At 34.1% G+C, this 18,331-nt stretch overlaps 3 protein-coding genes across 3 annotated transcripts; 1 reads left to right on the top strand and 2 right to left on the bottom strand.

Moving 5' to 3' along the window:
* Positions 1-825: 825 nt before the first annotated feature.
* LOC140807748 (uncharacterized) lies at positions 826-2,108 on the bottom strand. The gene is made up of 2 exons (XM_073164709.1): positions 1,052-2,108; positions 826-944 (listed from the first exon to the last, which is right to left on the bottom strand). Exons 1-2 carry the CDS (start codon positions 1,743-1,745, stop codon positions 916-918), a joined length of 723 nt encoding a protein of 240 aa, XP_073020810.1. The 5' UTR covers positions 1,746-2,108; the 3' UTR covers positions 826-915.
* Positions 2,109-7,510: 5,402 nt separating this feature from the next.
* On the top strand, positions 7,511-8,808 carry LOC140807620 (zinc finger CCCH domain-containing protein 23-like). Its single transcript, XM_073164560.1, has one exon. The coding sequence runs from the start codon at positions 7,568-7,570 to the stop codon at positions 8,612-8,614; it is 1,047 nt and encodes a 348-aa protein (XP_073020661.1). The 5' UTR covers positions 7,511-7,567; the 3' UTR covers positions 8,615-8,808.
* A 2,524-nt stretch (positions 8,809-11,332) lies between these two features.
* On the bottom strand, positions 11,333-15,822 carry LOC140806975 (protein HEADING DATE 3B-like). Its single transcript, XM_073163563.1, has 5 exons — positions 15,474-15,822; positions 14,935-15,330; positions 13,665-14,416; positions 12,594-12,645; positions 11,333-12,486 (listed from the first exon to the last, which is right to left on the bottom strand). The coding sequence occupies exons 2-5, from the start codon at positions 15,133-15,135 to the stop codon at positions 11,563-11,565; spliced, it is 1,929 nt and encodes a 642-aa protein (XP_073019664.1). The 5' UTR covers positions 15,136-15,330; positions 15,474-15,822; the 3' UTR covers positions 11,333-11,562.
* Between the last annotated feature and the right edge of the window lie 2,509 nt (positions 15,823-18,331).

Here is an 18,331-nt window from a genome sequence, read left to right as displayed (position 1 = left end):
TGACTGATCATACTCCTTACCATATCCTTAAGAGTCCTATTTCGTCGTTCAGCTACACCATTCATGCTTGGTGAGCCTGGCATGGTGTACTGTGGAACGATTCCACATTCCTCTAGGTATTGAGCAAAAGGTCCTGGACGTCGTTCACCTAAACCGTCATTCCTACCATAGTATTCACCACCACGATCAGATCTGACTTTCTTAATTCTTTTGTCGAGTTGATTCTCAACTTCAGTCTTGAATGACTTGAAAACGTCCAATGTCTGTGATTTTTCATTGATAAGAAATAAGTATGCATATCTAGAGTAATCATCAATGAATGATACAAAATATTGTTGACCATTCCAAGAAGGTGTTGGAAATGGTCCACAAATATCAGTGTGTATCAATTCTAATACTTCGGTGACTCTATATGCACCCTCTTTCTTTCTTTTGGTATGTTTGCCTTTGATGCATTCAACACAATTGTTTAAGTCTATAAAATCAATGGAGTTCAAAATTCCATCTGATACAAGTCGTTCAACTCTATTTCTAGAGATGTGTCCTAATCGCTTGTGCCATAATGCACCAGAGTTTTCATTATTAAATTTACGCTTAGTACCACGTGATTCCACATTTAGGGTTTCAATATAAGAAGCATTTGTATCAAGCATATATAGATTGTCATAAATTATAAGTGAACCAGTTCCAACAACATTAGAATTAATAGATAACCTAAACATATTGTTTCCAAATGAACAACAATATCCTAATTTGTCCAAACTAGAAACAGAAATTAAATTCTGTCTAAACGATGGTACAACAAAAGTATCTATTAAATCCAAATAATAACCAGTACTTAATAACAATCTAAAATGCCCTATTGCTTCCACTTCGACCGACTTGCCATCACCTACATAAATGCATCTTTCAGCATTATTTGGCTTTCGGTAGCTCAAGAAACCCTGCATTGAAACACTTATATTAGTAGTAGCACCGGAATCTAACCACCAAGTGTTTCTTGGTACTGAAGCTAAATTTACTTCAGAACATACCAAACTTGAAAATGTACCTTTCTTTGCACGCCATGCATGGTACTTAGGACAATCTTTCTTGACATGATCATCCTTATCACAGAAGAAACAACCTTTTTTGTCCTTATCTTGCTTTTGTTTCTTTGCATATGGACCTTTAGCAGCCCCATTCATTATTTTCTTGCCCTTGTCTTTAGAGGTGCTTGCCAAATGGGCACTTTCAGTCTTGTCTTGCTTTAACCTCTCTTCCTCTTGAACACAATATGAAATGAGCTCATTAAGAGACCATTTCTCCTTTTGGCAGTTATAACTGATCTTAAACTGATTAAACTGGTTTGGGAGAGAAATAAGCACTAAATTAACAAGCATGTCTTCCGACAATTCAAGCTTAAGTGCCTTCAACTGTGATGCAAGGTGGGACATTTCCATAATATATTCTCGGATATTTCTCTTGCCTTTATACTTCATGGAAATCAAGCTCTTCAGAATCGTGCTTGTTTCTGCCTTATCGCTTTTGGCAAAGCGCTTCTCAATCTCATCGAGATAATCCTTAGCTTTGGTGACACTGTCGGACACCGCACCTCTAAAAGCCTCAGGTATGCCGCGTTTGATGATCATAAGACTCATGCGGTTAGAGCGATCCCACCTCTCACATATAGCCCTCTGTTCAGAGGAACTAGAATCCGTAAGAGCGGTAGGTTGCTCTGTCGTGATCGCAAGATCTAGATCCATGCAGCCAAGAACAATAAGAATGTTCTCCTTCCAATCCTTAAAATTTGTCCCATTAAGGATCGGCACTGAACTTAGATTAGCAGATATAGTAGCAACTTTTGCTGAAAAGAGAACATAAAAATAATAGCATAAATAACATGCTCATCTCAAACAAATTAAAATAAATGGCAAATCCCATCTCAAGATACCTAGTGCAATATCAATATTAAAATCTTTGGACAATAATATTATATGCAAGTGGTACTCTTGTTGCAATAATCAAACATTAACAATAATGTATGACAAACAAGAAACCTATCTTTGGATAGATTTATTATTTTCACAAAAATAAACAACTAAAACCTCATAATTGTTACATGTTTATTATCACAAGCAAATGAATCATTTTGTCAAGTATAAATCTTCCTTTGGGTCGATTAACACTCATATAAATATACTCATTTGCACTTTATTTTAAAAAAAACTTAAAAATATATCTTAATACTTCAAATAAAAATTAAATTACAATTATAGTAAATCACTTTGGTGACATATAATTGAAACCTAATTTATTTGAAAAATTAAATATCAAAGAACCATGATATTCAACCTGAACAAAAGTTTAATCAAATACTGTGATAAATAAGGGCGGTTATCACAAAACCGTAATCAGGAGATTTGGAATTGAAGTTAAACAATCAAACCAATGATTTTCCAACCGACACGCCGATTCAATTTCGTTTTGAAGGAAAACAAAATTTGATCACATAATCATGTCATTAACCGATTCAATATATATTTGGAAGAAAAAAAATTGTTTCCACCGACTGTTCCCTTAATAATTATGCACTGATTTACTTAATTTTGGAAAGAAACAAATAAAATAATATTTGTATACAATCACCGCACAAACCATGAATCAGAGAAAATCTTTAATGTAAAATACCGAAATCATGTAAGTAAGAGAAAGATATAGATTTATCGATATTTGTCGACCAATCAACATAATATTGAAAGGAAAGGGGGAAAAAAAACAAATCACCGATCTGAGAGTCCATGATTACGCCAAAAAAAAAATGTCATCGCATGATCGGCGAAGATAATCAGATTAATTGTAATAGAAATTATAATTATAATTTCCAGAATTCGGTGATAGGTTCGGTGAAATTCATGAACGTAAATATATACACCGAAGCAAAACCGAATCAATAAAACAAGAGCAATATAATTTCTTAAGAATTTGAAATAGAGAGCTCTGATACCAATTGAAGAAATCAATTGGGTTTCATATCTCAATATACAATTCCCAAATACTATTCAATTCTCAAGAAATAACATACATATTAATCATAATTGCGGAAACGTACCGGAATCCATGAGTTTGCAGTCAATTTTCGGTGATGATCTTCAATCTTGCAGTTTTCTCCCAAAAACTAAAGAGTTCTGTTGATGGGAAACAGAACGATACGTTGTTCTGCAAAATTGGGACCATAACCCATTTTATAATTAAAACAAAACTTCACTATTTCTAATTTGGTCCCTCAACAAATCAGAAATATCATATATGGTATCCACACTTAAATATCATGACATTTAAGTCCTCAAATCAATTCTTATTCCAAATTAAACCACATAAGTTTATGACTTATTTAATTGATGACATATAAACATTTATAATTACATTTATGGCCCTAAAATTCTAACAGTCTGCATATGTCTCCAACAATCACGACAACACGTGAAACACCACTCTTCAAAACAGTAACGTCTTTGTAAAATGTTTTTCTCTGAAATCCAGGACGTACAAAGTGCATACGATATGCAACAACGAAAACTTCCTAGTGAAGAGTAAAAAAACAAAACGGTCTTGAGAGCAATAGAATTTAAGCACCAAAAGGAACGATCGCTCTATGTCCTTAACTCGCTTCCTTTATTTATAGTTGTCTCATCTTCTAGGATTCATTTTCAAAGAAATCTACAAGATATAGAAATCAATAATTTTATTAAAACAATCTCTTTTTTAAATCAGTACCACCATATCTTAAAAATCAAAAATATCATATCTAGAAAGGTAAAACCATTAATTCAATATCTCATGAAATATTATCTATAAAGAAGTTAAATTTAATAATTATTTCAAAAGATAAATTATATCTTGTAATTTAAGATAATATTTTCTTTAACAGTGAATAAAAATGAAAAGCAACATAAGAATTCGTCGTGTAGCAATGGAAGCTAGGCAGATATGTTTGTGTAGGGGGAACACGTTTATCTCGTGAGTGCTTTCAATTCAGTACATTCCACCTACTTTCTCAACTGCACGTTAATGTTACACTTCATAAATTCTTGAAAATATATATAAAATATATGTTAATATTACACTTCCTAAATTCTTGAATATATATATATGTGTGTGTGTGTAACAAGCATTTAGGAAATGAATGGATCTGAGACCATCTCACGGATCTTAATCTGTGAGACGGGTCAACCCTACCGGTATTCACAATAAAAGTAATATTTTTTTATGGATGATCGAAATAAGAGATCTATCTCACAAATACGATCCGTGATATCGTCTCACATAAGTTTTTGCTTTAAGAAAAATAATGTTTGAATTAAGGGCAAGAAAAGATATATAAATCGTACTAAATGCTTGATTTAATTATTCTCAATTGCATAAAATCATGCCTTGAAGCGCATAAGCTATCAAGAGTGAAGAAGGTAAAGAGATGATTTAAAGTGAACCGGAAGGTTATTCGTAGCTGTTCTTAAGTATTATTAAGGTTTCAAAGTTTGATTTTGATCCAATTTGTATCATGATATTTAATTACGAGATATATATCATATTACTCTATATACAATCGAAATACTTTGTGTATATTGTTGTTGTCTGCTAACTACTACAGCAAAAAATAACGTATTTTTAACTCGAACATCGAAAAAACGCCTCAATTTTCAGATTGTGTATCATCCTCATACGAAGAAAAGGATATGCAGCCACATCTTTCCATCTCTTTAGCAAAAGATCATTTTTATTTTTATTTTTTGACATGAATGATATTTATTTTTGATCGAATTAAATATCAGAAAATCTTCCATATTATAATATATATAATAAATCATATTTTTTAAAAGAGAAAATGAAAGAAAAAAAATGACACTATAAATTTTTTAATTCAATAGAATGAGTAAATGCTTTTAGTCAAACTGATCGTGCGGCCAGAATTTCACCAATTGAATCGGATGGGTCCCGGAGTCATGTCATTTACTTTGGCGTGACTTGCAGGTGAGTATAGCGTGATTCTCCATTGCTCAAATCCCCAAACGGCAGCATCAGGTACATCCGTACACCCTCACGGCCATTTTTTGGGGTAAATTATTTTTAGTAAGCCCTCGTGTCATCATGGATTTATATTATGTATATTTATAATAAAAAATAATATTTTCAAAATTAAAATTAATATAATGAGTTGGGTGAGATTGAATATATGTATCATAAAATTGATTCGTAAGATGATCTTATAAAAATTTTTGTTTATGTCTTTTTAAAAAAGAAACAAAAAAGAAAAAAAAATCCAATTTTAGTAGTCATTATTAAATAAAATTCGAAATATTAGAACCAAAATATTAAACATACATATTGTACGTATACAAAAATCAAATTGTACTTAAATCAACTTTATAATTTGACAATATGCTATTAATTAACTAGGTCACCTAGGAATTAATGGTATATATTGTTATTACATTAATAATCATATTTCATTATATAAAAAAAAAGATCAGGTCTCTTCTGAGACGGTCTCACGAATCTTTATTTGTGAGACATGTCAACCCTACCGATATTCACAATAAAAATTACTATTTTTTCAGGGATGACCCAAATAAGAGGTCGATCCCACAAAATACGACACGTGAGACCATCTCACACAAGTTTTTGACTAAAAAAATAACACTCGATCTCTTGTTGCTTGCGTTTATGCTTACAATTTCATTAGCTAATATGACAAAATATAGGCGTTAATTATGCAATTAAATATATATAAAATAATATTCCAATATCATTTAAAAAAAAATAGTTGCTCGCAAAAATATAAAAGATTCGAAATCAACTCTAGCATAAAGTCTCTCACTGGCTAGGAAATAAATCTTATTTTCAAGGAAATAAAAGATAAATATAGTTCGATCAAGTTTGCTATACTCCACCGAAAATTATAATTCTTTTTTCATTTTATCTATTCTGTTTTATTAAAATTGAGAATACGATAGAAACCGTCAAAGACACCAAAATATGTATATTCAATTTCGTCCCTCCATTATGGACGAATTCACCAAAATTGTTTTTTTTATTTATCAAAATTGAAGTGTAATCCCTCCCTCTCTATTTTTTATAATTACATTTTGATTTTCATTTAAATATAATTCTAATGAATTATAAAAAAATATTGTATAAGCACGCAATTCGTGCATCAATATACTAGTTATTATTATTTTTCATAAGACAGTCATAGCAACAAAAAAAAACCATATATGAACTGATATAGTTCACTTATCCCAACTTATGAATAAATTTTACATATCAATCAGAATCCGAATAACATAAATTTAAGTACACACAAATTCACGTGAGATCGTTTTACATATCAATATTGTGAGATGAATATTTGACCCGACTCAATTATTTTTCACTACATATATGAATCAGATCAATTAATCTCATAAATATAGATATGTAAAATCGTATCACAAAAAATCTATATATTGAAGTACGAATCAAAGGCATTAAATTTTTAAGATTTGAAGAAGAAATTGAATAAAATATGGGAGATATGAATATGGTTGGGGAACCAAACAAACAAGTCCTGGATTGGGGCCCTCGAAAATTCATGGCATCCTCAAAGTCAAGAATGGAGTCACGACCGATGAGAGTATGGAGTAGGTGGGCAAATTCGTGCCGGAGAAGTGTATTATCTTATTAATTTGTAGGATCAATTATCAAAATTTGATGGAAAATCATGTCGGCCAAATCCTTTTATTTTTATCAAAAAAACTATATAATAATAATCATAGTAAACAAGCCATAAAAAAGCCGACAGAAAAGTGTTTATGATAATTAAATGTACAGATTTGAAAGTCATCTCCTTACCCGGAAAGAATAGGATGTCATTCAATGGGTTTTTATGGTTTGTAATTTTGAATTTACGGAAAGAAATTATTATTTAAAAATCTCGTGGTCGTCTGTATCATTATTTACTTTTTATGTACTATCGATATGAATTAGATCGATCCGTCTCGAATACGTGTTATTTATTAAAGTATGACATATTTTAAGATATAATAATATATATAAAAGCAATAGAGTTTTGGTAAAAACTTGTGTGAGACGATCTCACGAGTCATATTTGTGAGACGGATCTCTTATTTGGGTCACTCATGAAAAGTATTACTTTTCATGCTGAGAATATTACTTTTTATTGTGAATATAAGTAGAGTTGATCAGTCTCACGAATTATGATCCGTGAGACGGTCTTACATAAGACTCATTCTAAGGTTTTTAGATGGTGTTAAAATATAAAGTATTTGAACTAAAAAACCATATAATTTTTTTTTTGAAAGAATAGATAAAGATTAGTAACAAAACAGAAAACATGGTGCGGCAAAGAGGGGAAGGTAGGCTAAGCTAAACTATACCTAAACATAGAGTAAATAGATATTTTAACGCAACCATGGTTACCTTGAACTTCTAACCATGGTTAGAAAACCACTTTATATTCATCACAACCACTTCGCATGCAAATCCATGGCGGCAGTGCCATTCCAATAGATTACCGCACCGATATGTGATGATGATGATGATGATGATGATCGGAGATCGAGTTCGCCTCCATCCTACCGTTCAAATCCCTTCATGTGATCACCATTTCGCCGAAGATCCGGCGGCCCTTGTTCACACCCCTGTTACGCCAAATGTTGATGCTTCGCAATACGAGAAAGCTTTGGCGGCTCTGCAGCGCTACCTGCCCTCCAACAAGGAGGACGCCGTGGCGGAAGAATATGGAGATTCCGATGATTTTGACTTCCCGGTGGACGCGTTCTCCTGCGATAATTTCCGGATGTTCGAGTTTAAGGTGAAGAAATGCACGCGCTCGAGGCCGCATGACTGGACGGAGTGCCCGTTCGCGCATCCCGGGGAGAAGGCTCGCCGCCGGGACCCCTGGAAGTACCATTATTCTGGGAGCGCGTGCCCGGATTTCAGGAAGGGGGCGTGTAGGAGAGGCGACGGCTGTGAATACGCACACGGCGTGTTCGAGTGCTGGCTTCATCCGGCCCGCTACCGTACGGAGCCCTGCAAGGATGGGACCCATTGCCGGCGGCGCGTTTGTTTCTTCGCTCATACACCCGATCAGCTCCGGGTTCTGCCACACTCTAGCCCGGACTCTTCTCCAGGCCGGGTAGGTCAACCCGATAACTGTCCCTTGGGTTATTCTCCGAAATCGGCTCCGTGCTCCCTGCCGCAGACTCCGATGACTTTATCTCCGCCGCTGTCGCCAAGCGTAGCAGCACTGAGTCAACTCACTGAATCGGTTCGCTGTCTGCAGATTGGCAAACCGAATCTTGGCATTGGGATGGGGCGGTCACCATCGTGGGGTATTCAATTAGGTTCCGAGTTCGGATCTCCCCGGAGCCCGAACAGCACTCGGGTCGGATTCATGAGCCCACCAACAACTCCGATCCGGCCACGGATCCCCACCCCTTTCGACATATGGGAAGAACCAGTGATGGAGCGAGTGGAATCGGGAAGAGAGCTGCGAGAGAGAATCTACGCCAAACTGAGCAAAGAGAATTCGTTGGATCGGGTCGATCCGACACGTTGGTTCCAGAATCCGTGACTGAGTGAGCAAGTCGGGTTGGATTTTGTTGCATGTAAATATGTTTCTTTTGACTTGACTTCATTCAAGCTGTTTGTAAATACGGGTATTTGGGTCGGGTTTGAAGTATTCGGCAACATGAATTTTGCAGATTTTTGTAAATTTTATACACGTGGAGTTTGAATAATCTACTTATCCAATTAAATTCGGTGTCATTTATTCCCTTTATTTTTTTCCCTTTTTCCATTTGAATTAATTCATAGGTTAATTTGTATTTTGAACATTTTTTTTACGAGAATGACTAGTGCGTGGTACATTTAATTTAATAATTCACGTAAAATATAATATATTCTACATAATAATTATTTAATTAACCACTATATATAATAATACTAATAATGACAAATTTGTGTGAGACGGTCTTACGAGGCGTGTTTTGTGAGACATATTTTTTATTTAAGTCATCTATGAAAGAAAAATTATTATTTTTGCTATGAATATTATTTTTTATTCGTGAATATCGATAGGATTGATACGTCTCACAAAAAAGAAAAAGAATCGTGATATAAGAGACCTATTCAATAATAATAATAATAAAAGGGGGGAAGGTGGGGAGTTTCAATCATGGTTGAGTGGCTGCTCAAGTGTTGGAACTAAAGATGAGAAATCGACGGCCCACAAATCATAGGACCCCACGTTGAGGTTTATCCAAACTTTAATTAAAGATTTATTTTGAGTGAGTTGGAACTTGGATTGACAAGGCATCTTTCTCCTCTATTCTTATCCATTCCCACCACAGAACCCTACTCATTGCTACTATACACCCCACACACACATGTGTGTGTATATATATATATATACACGTGTAATTCGATATACACTTGAAACTAATATTTTCATCATTGATCGAATCGATCTATTTTAAAATGACGTTTCAATCTATCAAATATATTATATTATATAAAATATTAATATATTTTAATTCTATAAATATCTTAAATGTATATACAAATAGTAAAAAATATATATATTTTCAATGTCTAATGTACTAAAATATATTTTGGACGAGATTCAGACATATCCATTATCGGTTCTTAATCGAATTGATCGGTCCGATTTTGATAGATCGGAACAAATATATGGAATACAATCTATTGTAAAATAATAATAATAATAATAATAATAATAATAATATGAAATAGAAGCCAACGAAACTTAAAAGAGTATTCGCAACCGTTATAGAATTATTCGTGAATTTTTTTCTTCATGAATTTGTGCAAAATTAAATCTATCATCACTTTTGTAGAGGTACTTATATCTGCGGGTGAAAATTTTGTAGTAACTCTGATTTAAGATCGATAACATTCTTTATAGATTTACAGATCAATTATGCCTACACTCCTATCTAAATGGCAAAAACTTGTGTGAGACGATCTCACGGGTCGTATCTGTGAGACGGATCTCTTATTTGGGTCACCCATACAAAAGTATTACTTTTTATGCTAAAAGTATTACTTTTTATTGTGAATATGAGTAGGGTTGACTCGTCTCACAGATTATCATCCGTGAGACGGTCGCACATGAGACCTACTCTATCTAAATTTATATATCTATCATATCTTATAATAGTAGGTAAAATCCGTGATACATATCAACTTTGTTCATATTTATAATATTAAATATTTTTTTATATATAAAAAGTAATATTTTTTATAGGTGAGTCAAATAGGAGGTCAATCTCATGAAATTGTAGTATAAGACCATTTCACAAAAACGGATCAAAACCACTCCACGTTTCATATATAACTTTTATTTAAAAGCTGTATGGCTTCAAATTCAAAAACCCATTTTTCAATATGGATCCATATGATTTTTCAATGTGTTTAGAGTGGACATTAATGTTGGAATTTTTTGAATGTTTTAGGTTTAAAGAATATAAATAAAGTAAAAAAAAAAGACGAAGAAAACTCGAACGAAACTTGTTGAGACCAACATGTGCCTTAAGAGCTAACTGAGAAATTCTCGAGCAACATAGGAGATCGTTGAGACGCCTGAAAGGATGCTGCTGTCTTTGATTTTTCTATTGAAAGTTCTTACCATATTTGTTCGCCAATATCAAGAGACCCGTTGTTCTGCAGTATTTTGATCAAAATCGGTGTATTTTATGAATTCAGGATGCTATGAAGAAGGGATCTTTTTAAGAAAAAAATTTACTATATTTTTCAGAGACAAATATTAGTTACTCAAAGTTTCATATCATCGGCAGCAATGGCATAGGTTGTGGACATTAAAGCTGCCTACATTGGCAAATATACATTTGGATTTGTTCCAAATTTCTCTGTCTTGGAATTAATGATGATAAATATTTATGATTTAAATATTATTTAATATTTTAGAGCTTTATATCTTATTTTTTAAGCAATAAAACATACCAACATACCAAATAATATTTTTTTCCCTCATTTATTTGGCTAGTTCATACTATCTCTAAAATTCACTACATATTCTTGTAAACTAGCTCCATGATATTGGCTCTGTTCTTTCCAGACTTTAACAAGATTATTTTTGGACGAAAGGATTTAATTTAAATCATTTGAGACTCGGATTTTAAACGATGCTAGCTGAAGTCGATAACAATAGTTCATGCAGATTCTAATTTTTAATTTCAAATAACTCGATTGAAACACAATCTAAATAACTTGCAAACCAATCTAATCTGCATGTATATGTGTGAAAGGATGATCAAGAATTTGTTCATGAAACTGAAAAACAGCTTCGAACTAGGTCGTGTTTAAATCAAGTGACATGAATTTCGGAAATAAATATGGAGGTACTTGTATCAAATTAAAACGCACATTCATTACCACTTGATTACGCCGGTAAAATATCCAAAACTATCAACATCACCATACGAAGATAACAAGGAAGACGAAATATGAACGAAAATCCAAGTCCTAAACAGTAAAGTCTCACAAAGAAGAGTCATACCGCCATCTTTCCTCTTGTATGGATTGAAAAATTCTTGCAGCAGATTCAGAAGCAGACTTGGAATGGTGAGGAACGACCTTAATGACCTGTGCTGGAGGGTGTTCCGGCTGAGGATGGTGGGGGCTAGAGGTAGGGGCGGCGTTGATGGTTGGAGTTGGAGAGAGCGGAAAAAGCGGAAGCATGTGTTTTGATTTCATGCCGCCACTGCCTTGCAGTCGCTCGATTGGGAAGGTGGACGAGCTGCATTGTACTTCAATATCCTCGGATGCATCCATGTTAGCATCACGTTGGATGGTTGAATTTGTTTCTCGGGTGGTTTGTTGATGGGCCATAGCAGGGACGTTGGTTTGCTCGACAGACGAGCCTGAAAATGCTGTACTCATGATTGGCATGCTGTAGGGGGGGAAGTAGCCTTGAGGAACGGGGGAAGGGAATGTTGGATGTTGAAGCGGGATTCCAAATGTGGGAGTGGAAAAACAACCAGTTCCTGGATTTGATCCCGAAGGGACATTATATCCTCCATAAACAGAGTAAACATAACCATTTCCAGGGTATGGCTTGTAAACAAGTCCTTCGGAAGGAGACATCAATGGGATCAACCACTGGTGCCCATGTGGTTGAGTTTGATTCAAAGCCCCCAATCCAGGGGGAGTATATTGACTACTAATGGATGCTTGAGAGTTTCTGCTAGTTTGAGCAGCAGATATAGAGGGTATCTCCACGGAATGTTGGACCAGGAGTTTGTTCTTGTGGCTTGGCTTCACTGATTCACCTTTGGAAACATTTGGAAGTGCCACACCGGGGTTATCTAATTGGAGATTCTTCGAAGGTACGGGTTCTATAGGTTTTTCTGAAGAAGAAACGTCCAGGAGAAGATGACGTGATAAAGCCATACCTTTCTGAACCTGATACAAAATTAAGCAGAGTAGCATTATATTGATAAACAGCAAATAAAGCATGAAATTTGAGTTGCGTCTAAGAAAACCCCAAGACAGTTAAATGGCACACCCACCTTTATCAATCTATGCAACTCGAATACTTGACACGCAAAAGCTCGTTGTTGGCTGCAAATGATAAAAGATTACTCAAAAACTGAAAGGGATAGTCAATGAAGCTTAGCAGAAAATCAAAGATGGAATTAATGTGGTCATAGTCAAAATGCAACGAAAAAAAGAAAAAAACTTCGAAGAATACATCAAACCACTACAAGAATAATCTATTATTGGGGTTCAGATGCGACAGATCACTAAATCAAAACCACCACTTCTATTGGCAATGTGCCGAGGAATCCATCATCAGATGAGGGCACCCGTCGCCCCAGCTCAAAAGGTAAAAATTAAAATTTTATGTGAAATTTCTAAGAATACAAATAGTTCCCTCCTCTGAAACCATTTTAGTCACCACCTTAGCCACTGTTCTTCAATCCCCCATTGACAGGAAGGTTTGCATATGAATTTCAAATGTAATTTTGTGGATCAAAGAAGTAAAACCATAAAATTCAAATTCACCGATTACATGTTTATATAGTATCTCATGTTAATTAGGATGAATTTCAGTTTCACCAATAATGGTATCATGTGAAATTCATTTTTTTTTTGTATAACTAATGTATAGATAAGTTAGACGAATTTAAGATTTGATCTTCGTTGTTCACAATAAAACTACAATCGAAATCCATGAATTTCAAATCTATTTCTCCAAATGCTAAGATAAGGTTGAGTTTGGATTGAAAAATTTGGATTTGATAATGACTAAAAAAATTTGGATTTGAAATACATTATCAAGTGGATTTGAATTTCAAATCTCTAGTTTCAAATTCATCCAAATGGCATTTAAGTGTTTTTTCAAAAAGGAAAAAATAAAAGCAGCAGACAGATTATGAGTCTTCAAAATATATCACACCCAATATCATAATGACTACAAGCAATTGAAATGCCAGAGAACCATGGTCGATCACAACATCTCAATAATAATCAACTCTATGACCATACCATTCGGTTTTCAAATAAATGACGTGAAACTTTCGGACAAATCAAAAGAATGGCAACAAATTTTCAGAAGATATGGCAAGCATAAAACTTACTTTGTAATAGTTCTTCTTGCTTTCCAAAAGTGTCTCTGACCTATTATGCCCACAACATCGTCAGGTGTTATATCCAGTCCAAATATGGCATCAACAACCAATGTTTCAGACACACTTTCACTTCTGTCCAAGTTTTCCATTTGCAGTAATCGACAAGGCCCATCTTCTCTAGATTCTCCATCATTAGCAACATCATGTAAAATATTCTGATCTTCTGACTGAATAGCAATTGATGAAATAGAACACTTGCTTTTAGTTAAGGCTGATGTACACTCCCTTGAAATAGCACTATGGATTCCATTGGCAGGTTGAGCTTCGGCAGGCTCTGGCAAGTTGATACGATTAGAATGACTATTTCCTGGTTCATGGCTCGAAGGATAAGTTTGCTTCAGCGGTTCCTCGGTCTTCTCAACTATTGATGAACTTGAGACAGCTTTAACAATTTGATTCTGACCAACAACAGACTCTTGTCGTAAGTGCCCAAATACGCCATTCTTGGCTGCTTTCGAAAATTCCAATGAGTGATTGAAATAAGAGGGATTGAACGGAGTTGCTTTTTCTCTGTCATTTACTTGACTTAGCCTGGAATTTGTGAAAATGGGAACGGCAAAGTCATCTTCATCCAATTTTTTCCTCAGTTGTATTCGTGTTAAAGGAGAGCTCAAATCAGAATACTGGCTATATTGCTTCTCAAACATTAGTCTCGGAGGCTGATGGCCAGAGGAAAAAACACCCCTTTCATTTCCACCACCCTGGAAGCACAAGTTTTTTCAGAAATCAGATAAGCACTCTGCTGCCACAAACGAGATAAATTTCTAACCTCCTCCTTTCTCTCAAACTGACTCGAATAAAAATAGAAAAGAAATAAAATTATATCAAAATTTCAAGCTCAAAGCAACAGCATAGTTTGAACTTCGAATTATGTTTTAACTTTGTTACATCAACCTTTGTTGCACCCCGAAAAACCGATGCCAAAAGAACGAAATGTACGCAGGCAGTTTTACAGTGGTCCAATAACAAAATCAGGAGTATCAGCCACCACAAATATTATGAACTCAATCTAGGCTTAAATCTAACAATAATTAAATATCAAAGTACTATAAAAGATTACAAATGTCATAGAAAAAAAAAAGGAAACCTAATATAATGATGCTGACAAAGTATATTCAAGTAATAAAAACATAAAAGTTTGAGGTAAAGGCTAAACATACAGAAAAACATAAAGTTTCATAAGAAAGAACACGAAAAAAACTGAAATTTCACAGATTACCTGGCTCGAGTAAGGCACTGCAACATTCCGATTATGGGGCAGAACTGTGTGACTGAATTTCTGAGAAGGGATGCTGAGCTGCTCATAGAGCGCCATCTTGTTCCTTGGAGGTGCTCTTGGCCCTCCTTTCTCTGTATCATTCACATGAAGCCTTGGAAACATAGGCCCCATTATTTTTCCTTCATCTTTACCTCTCTTCATCTTCACTACTTATTTTCCAATATCAACCTACTTTTTCTATAACTTCATCTTTAAATTTAAGCTCAAGAAGATTGACAAGTTTGTTGATAACTTCAACCATTCCTCACAAGTCATCATAAAATATGAAGCCCCACATATCAAGATCAGATCTTTTTCATTCACTTGAACAAACTTTACCTTGAATCAAAGCACCCACTAAATAAAGAAGTAAATTAGAACAAACTGGTGATCATAAACAGAATTTATAACCAGAACTGAATTCCAAAACCGACCCATTTAAGAAAACATCAAATACTGCTTTTCTTGATAACTAAAACGAAAAACAAAGTTGGACCAACCTGCAATAAAGCAAAAATTCTCCACCAAAGTTGATTCCTATTCCTTTCCTCGGAAAATATCAAGGATATTTCCAAACAAGCACGCACAAGGCACAATAGTTTTAAATATCAAGAAACCTGGGACAGAGTTTACCCATTCAAGAACCGAAATAAGTGTAACCCAAAAATAAAAGATGACACGCAGGTGAATCAAAACGATTCGAAATTGGGAAAAATGAGGTTAGGAAGATTAGAACAGGAAAAAGTATGTGAATAGGGAAAACGCTAAAAACACTCCGCACTGTGGACCCAACTTTATGATAGAACAGAACCTGCAACTTCATGAAGAGATAAATATCCATGATATTTATAACATATACTATTTAGGACATCAAGAAGATAAAAATCCTTGCTGGTTTAAAAGACTTGAGAAAGATTTAGGTCTACAAGCCTGATTTAACGAATTAGTTAAGAATTTATACTGCATTATAGACATGTTCGATTGATTAATGATACTCACGGGAAATTTAGGGTCCGATTCCAGCAAGTATCACTAGTCCAGACGTAGGTTTTGAAATTACCCTGAGCCTGAAATCACAACTAAGATCGTTAGGAGGGGGCCATGAGCCATTAGGGTGTCCTGGCATAGCCCTTCCGACGCTCAAGTCAGAAGTCAGACACTGAGGATATATGGGGAGCAGCTAAGGGTGCTGCTGAAAACAATATTGAATGAATGAATTAACACTCAAACCTGGTATTTATAAGAGAATACATGGCCCTTGATGAACCTGTCTTCCATTTGGGGCTAGAGATGGACCAGGGGTAATGAGCTCATCCATGGAGTATCAATTAACATTTGATGGTTTGTTGTTTCTTGCAACCAGTTTCCACAAAGAGTTGGGATTTTTGGTTCTTACCCGCTATCTTTATAACTTTGCATTTGATTTGAGACATTTTTAGAAGGAAAAATTGCAAATTTAGTTATGTTAGTTAACTTGTTTTCAGTTTTAGTCTTGTAATTTGTTAAACATTAGTTTTCATGATTTTTTTGTCTGAAATCATTAAATATATCGAATATGATTTATTTGACACTGATTTTAATCATATTTCTCCATTTTAAATTCATCATATAAAAAATAGAAAAATAAATCAAAATGACCCCAACACTTCAAAATAGAAGAAAAATGTATGTTGTGTCACATTATTTTTGTTTATGTATATCTAATTTATGTACTATAAGTTTTATTCTTGTCACACGAATTACTATCAGTATCAAATAATCAATATCCAATGTATATAATAGTTTCAGATATTAAAAAAAAAAAAAACCAAAACAAAAAAATCCAAATTACTTTATAAAAATCAAAATTTGATAAATTAAAATACTAAAACAAAAAATAGGTCAATTTATATAACTAATAAAATTGTAATTGACACCACAATTATTAGGCACCTTATGATATAAAATAATACAATTTGCACTAAATAAAACAAGAAATTGCTTTATTTATATAAAGTATTAGTCATTATCACTCATCTCGGTCATATTCTCTGCAAAGAAATTTGCTCAATTTTCCTAAAATGGTATCACTGCCAATAGGAGGAATCCAGTAGCCCATACTACCGATCACCCAGGGTTAATCATTGTATCCATCTGCTCGTAAGTTCCGATCTCAACACCTGGGATCCATGTAATAACATGGTTATTGATAAGCTCAAATCTTATAGAGATTTATAAATTTTATTTGTGTTTGTCTAGACTTTTTATCATTAATTATGTGTTTAATTGAATTAAAAATTATAGATTTGAATAAAAGAGGGAAAATGATTAAATTTCAAAATAAAATAAATTTACAAGACTTCAAATGAGGAGATATAAAAAAAAGTAAATAAAATATTCTTATATTTTATTATCTTGATATTATTAAAGTTTTGAAAGAAAAAATATGTACATATCTTGATAAAGATGAAGCCTCGTCTTTGAAGATAAAATCTACAATCGTATCAATAAGGTTTAAGTTGGAGATGTGCTTCAAAGGAATTGAAGGAGGAGGCCCATTTATGAGGATAAAAAGGAGAGCCGTAACAGAGAGGAGGAGGGTTTTAGAGTAGATGTCATATAAACTAACTGTTGGCTAGCGATTTTATTGACTCAATTGTAATAAACAATCTTTATTTTAATATAATTCATTATTTAATGGTTTGTTATTTCTTTATCTGTATACTCATGTTATCAAACATAGATAATGATCTTGATTATACTTTAATACAAATGAATCGTAATTCGATGTTGAATCTCATTGGTCAACATTGTATGATCTAAATTCGTTCTTAGTCGATTCAGCTGCCTAAAACATGGATAAAGGTCGTTTGAGCTCCAGACTAGCATATGTGATGTTGTGTACTGCGTTTCTTGGTAAAGACATAGAGATGTCCAAACATGTAGATGAGTAGTCATATGATGATTATACCGAACAACCCTCCCCCAGACTTTCCAAGTGGTTATCATTTACCGAGATGACAAGTCCGTGGTTATGATTGTACACCATTAGTTCTTACGGCCCAAGACAACACTGAGGCTCTATAAGCTAGGGCTATGCTTTGACTCGTTTACTAGCTCCAGGAGAGTCATTAGGTGGTGAGATTGGATACATTTGCAACACATTTAGGAGCCAGTACATTGTAGTCTGGAATTCACCGCTCACCTACGGGTGTAGATATCCTATGTGATATAATGAAATAATAGTGCATGGAATCTCTGGCCAGAATATGATATGTACGTTAGAGAAGGAGTTCTCCAATAATACATGTGATGCAACTATTTATATATATTACATAGTTATCGAATTATTATGCAACTCTCGATGAACCAATGGTTG

This window comes from Primulina eburnea, chromosome 12 (genome assembly GCF_022965805.1).
Source record: "Primulina eburnea isolate SZY01 chromosome 12, ASM2296580v1, whole genome shotgun sequence".
Taxonomy (NCBI): Eukaryota; Viridiplantae; Streptophyta; class Magnoliopsida; order Lamiales; family Gesneriaceae; genus Primulina; species Primulina eburnea.
Note: the sequence above shows the minus strand (reverse complement) of the source record. Positions and strands in the feature narration are given on the sequence as shown.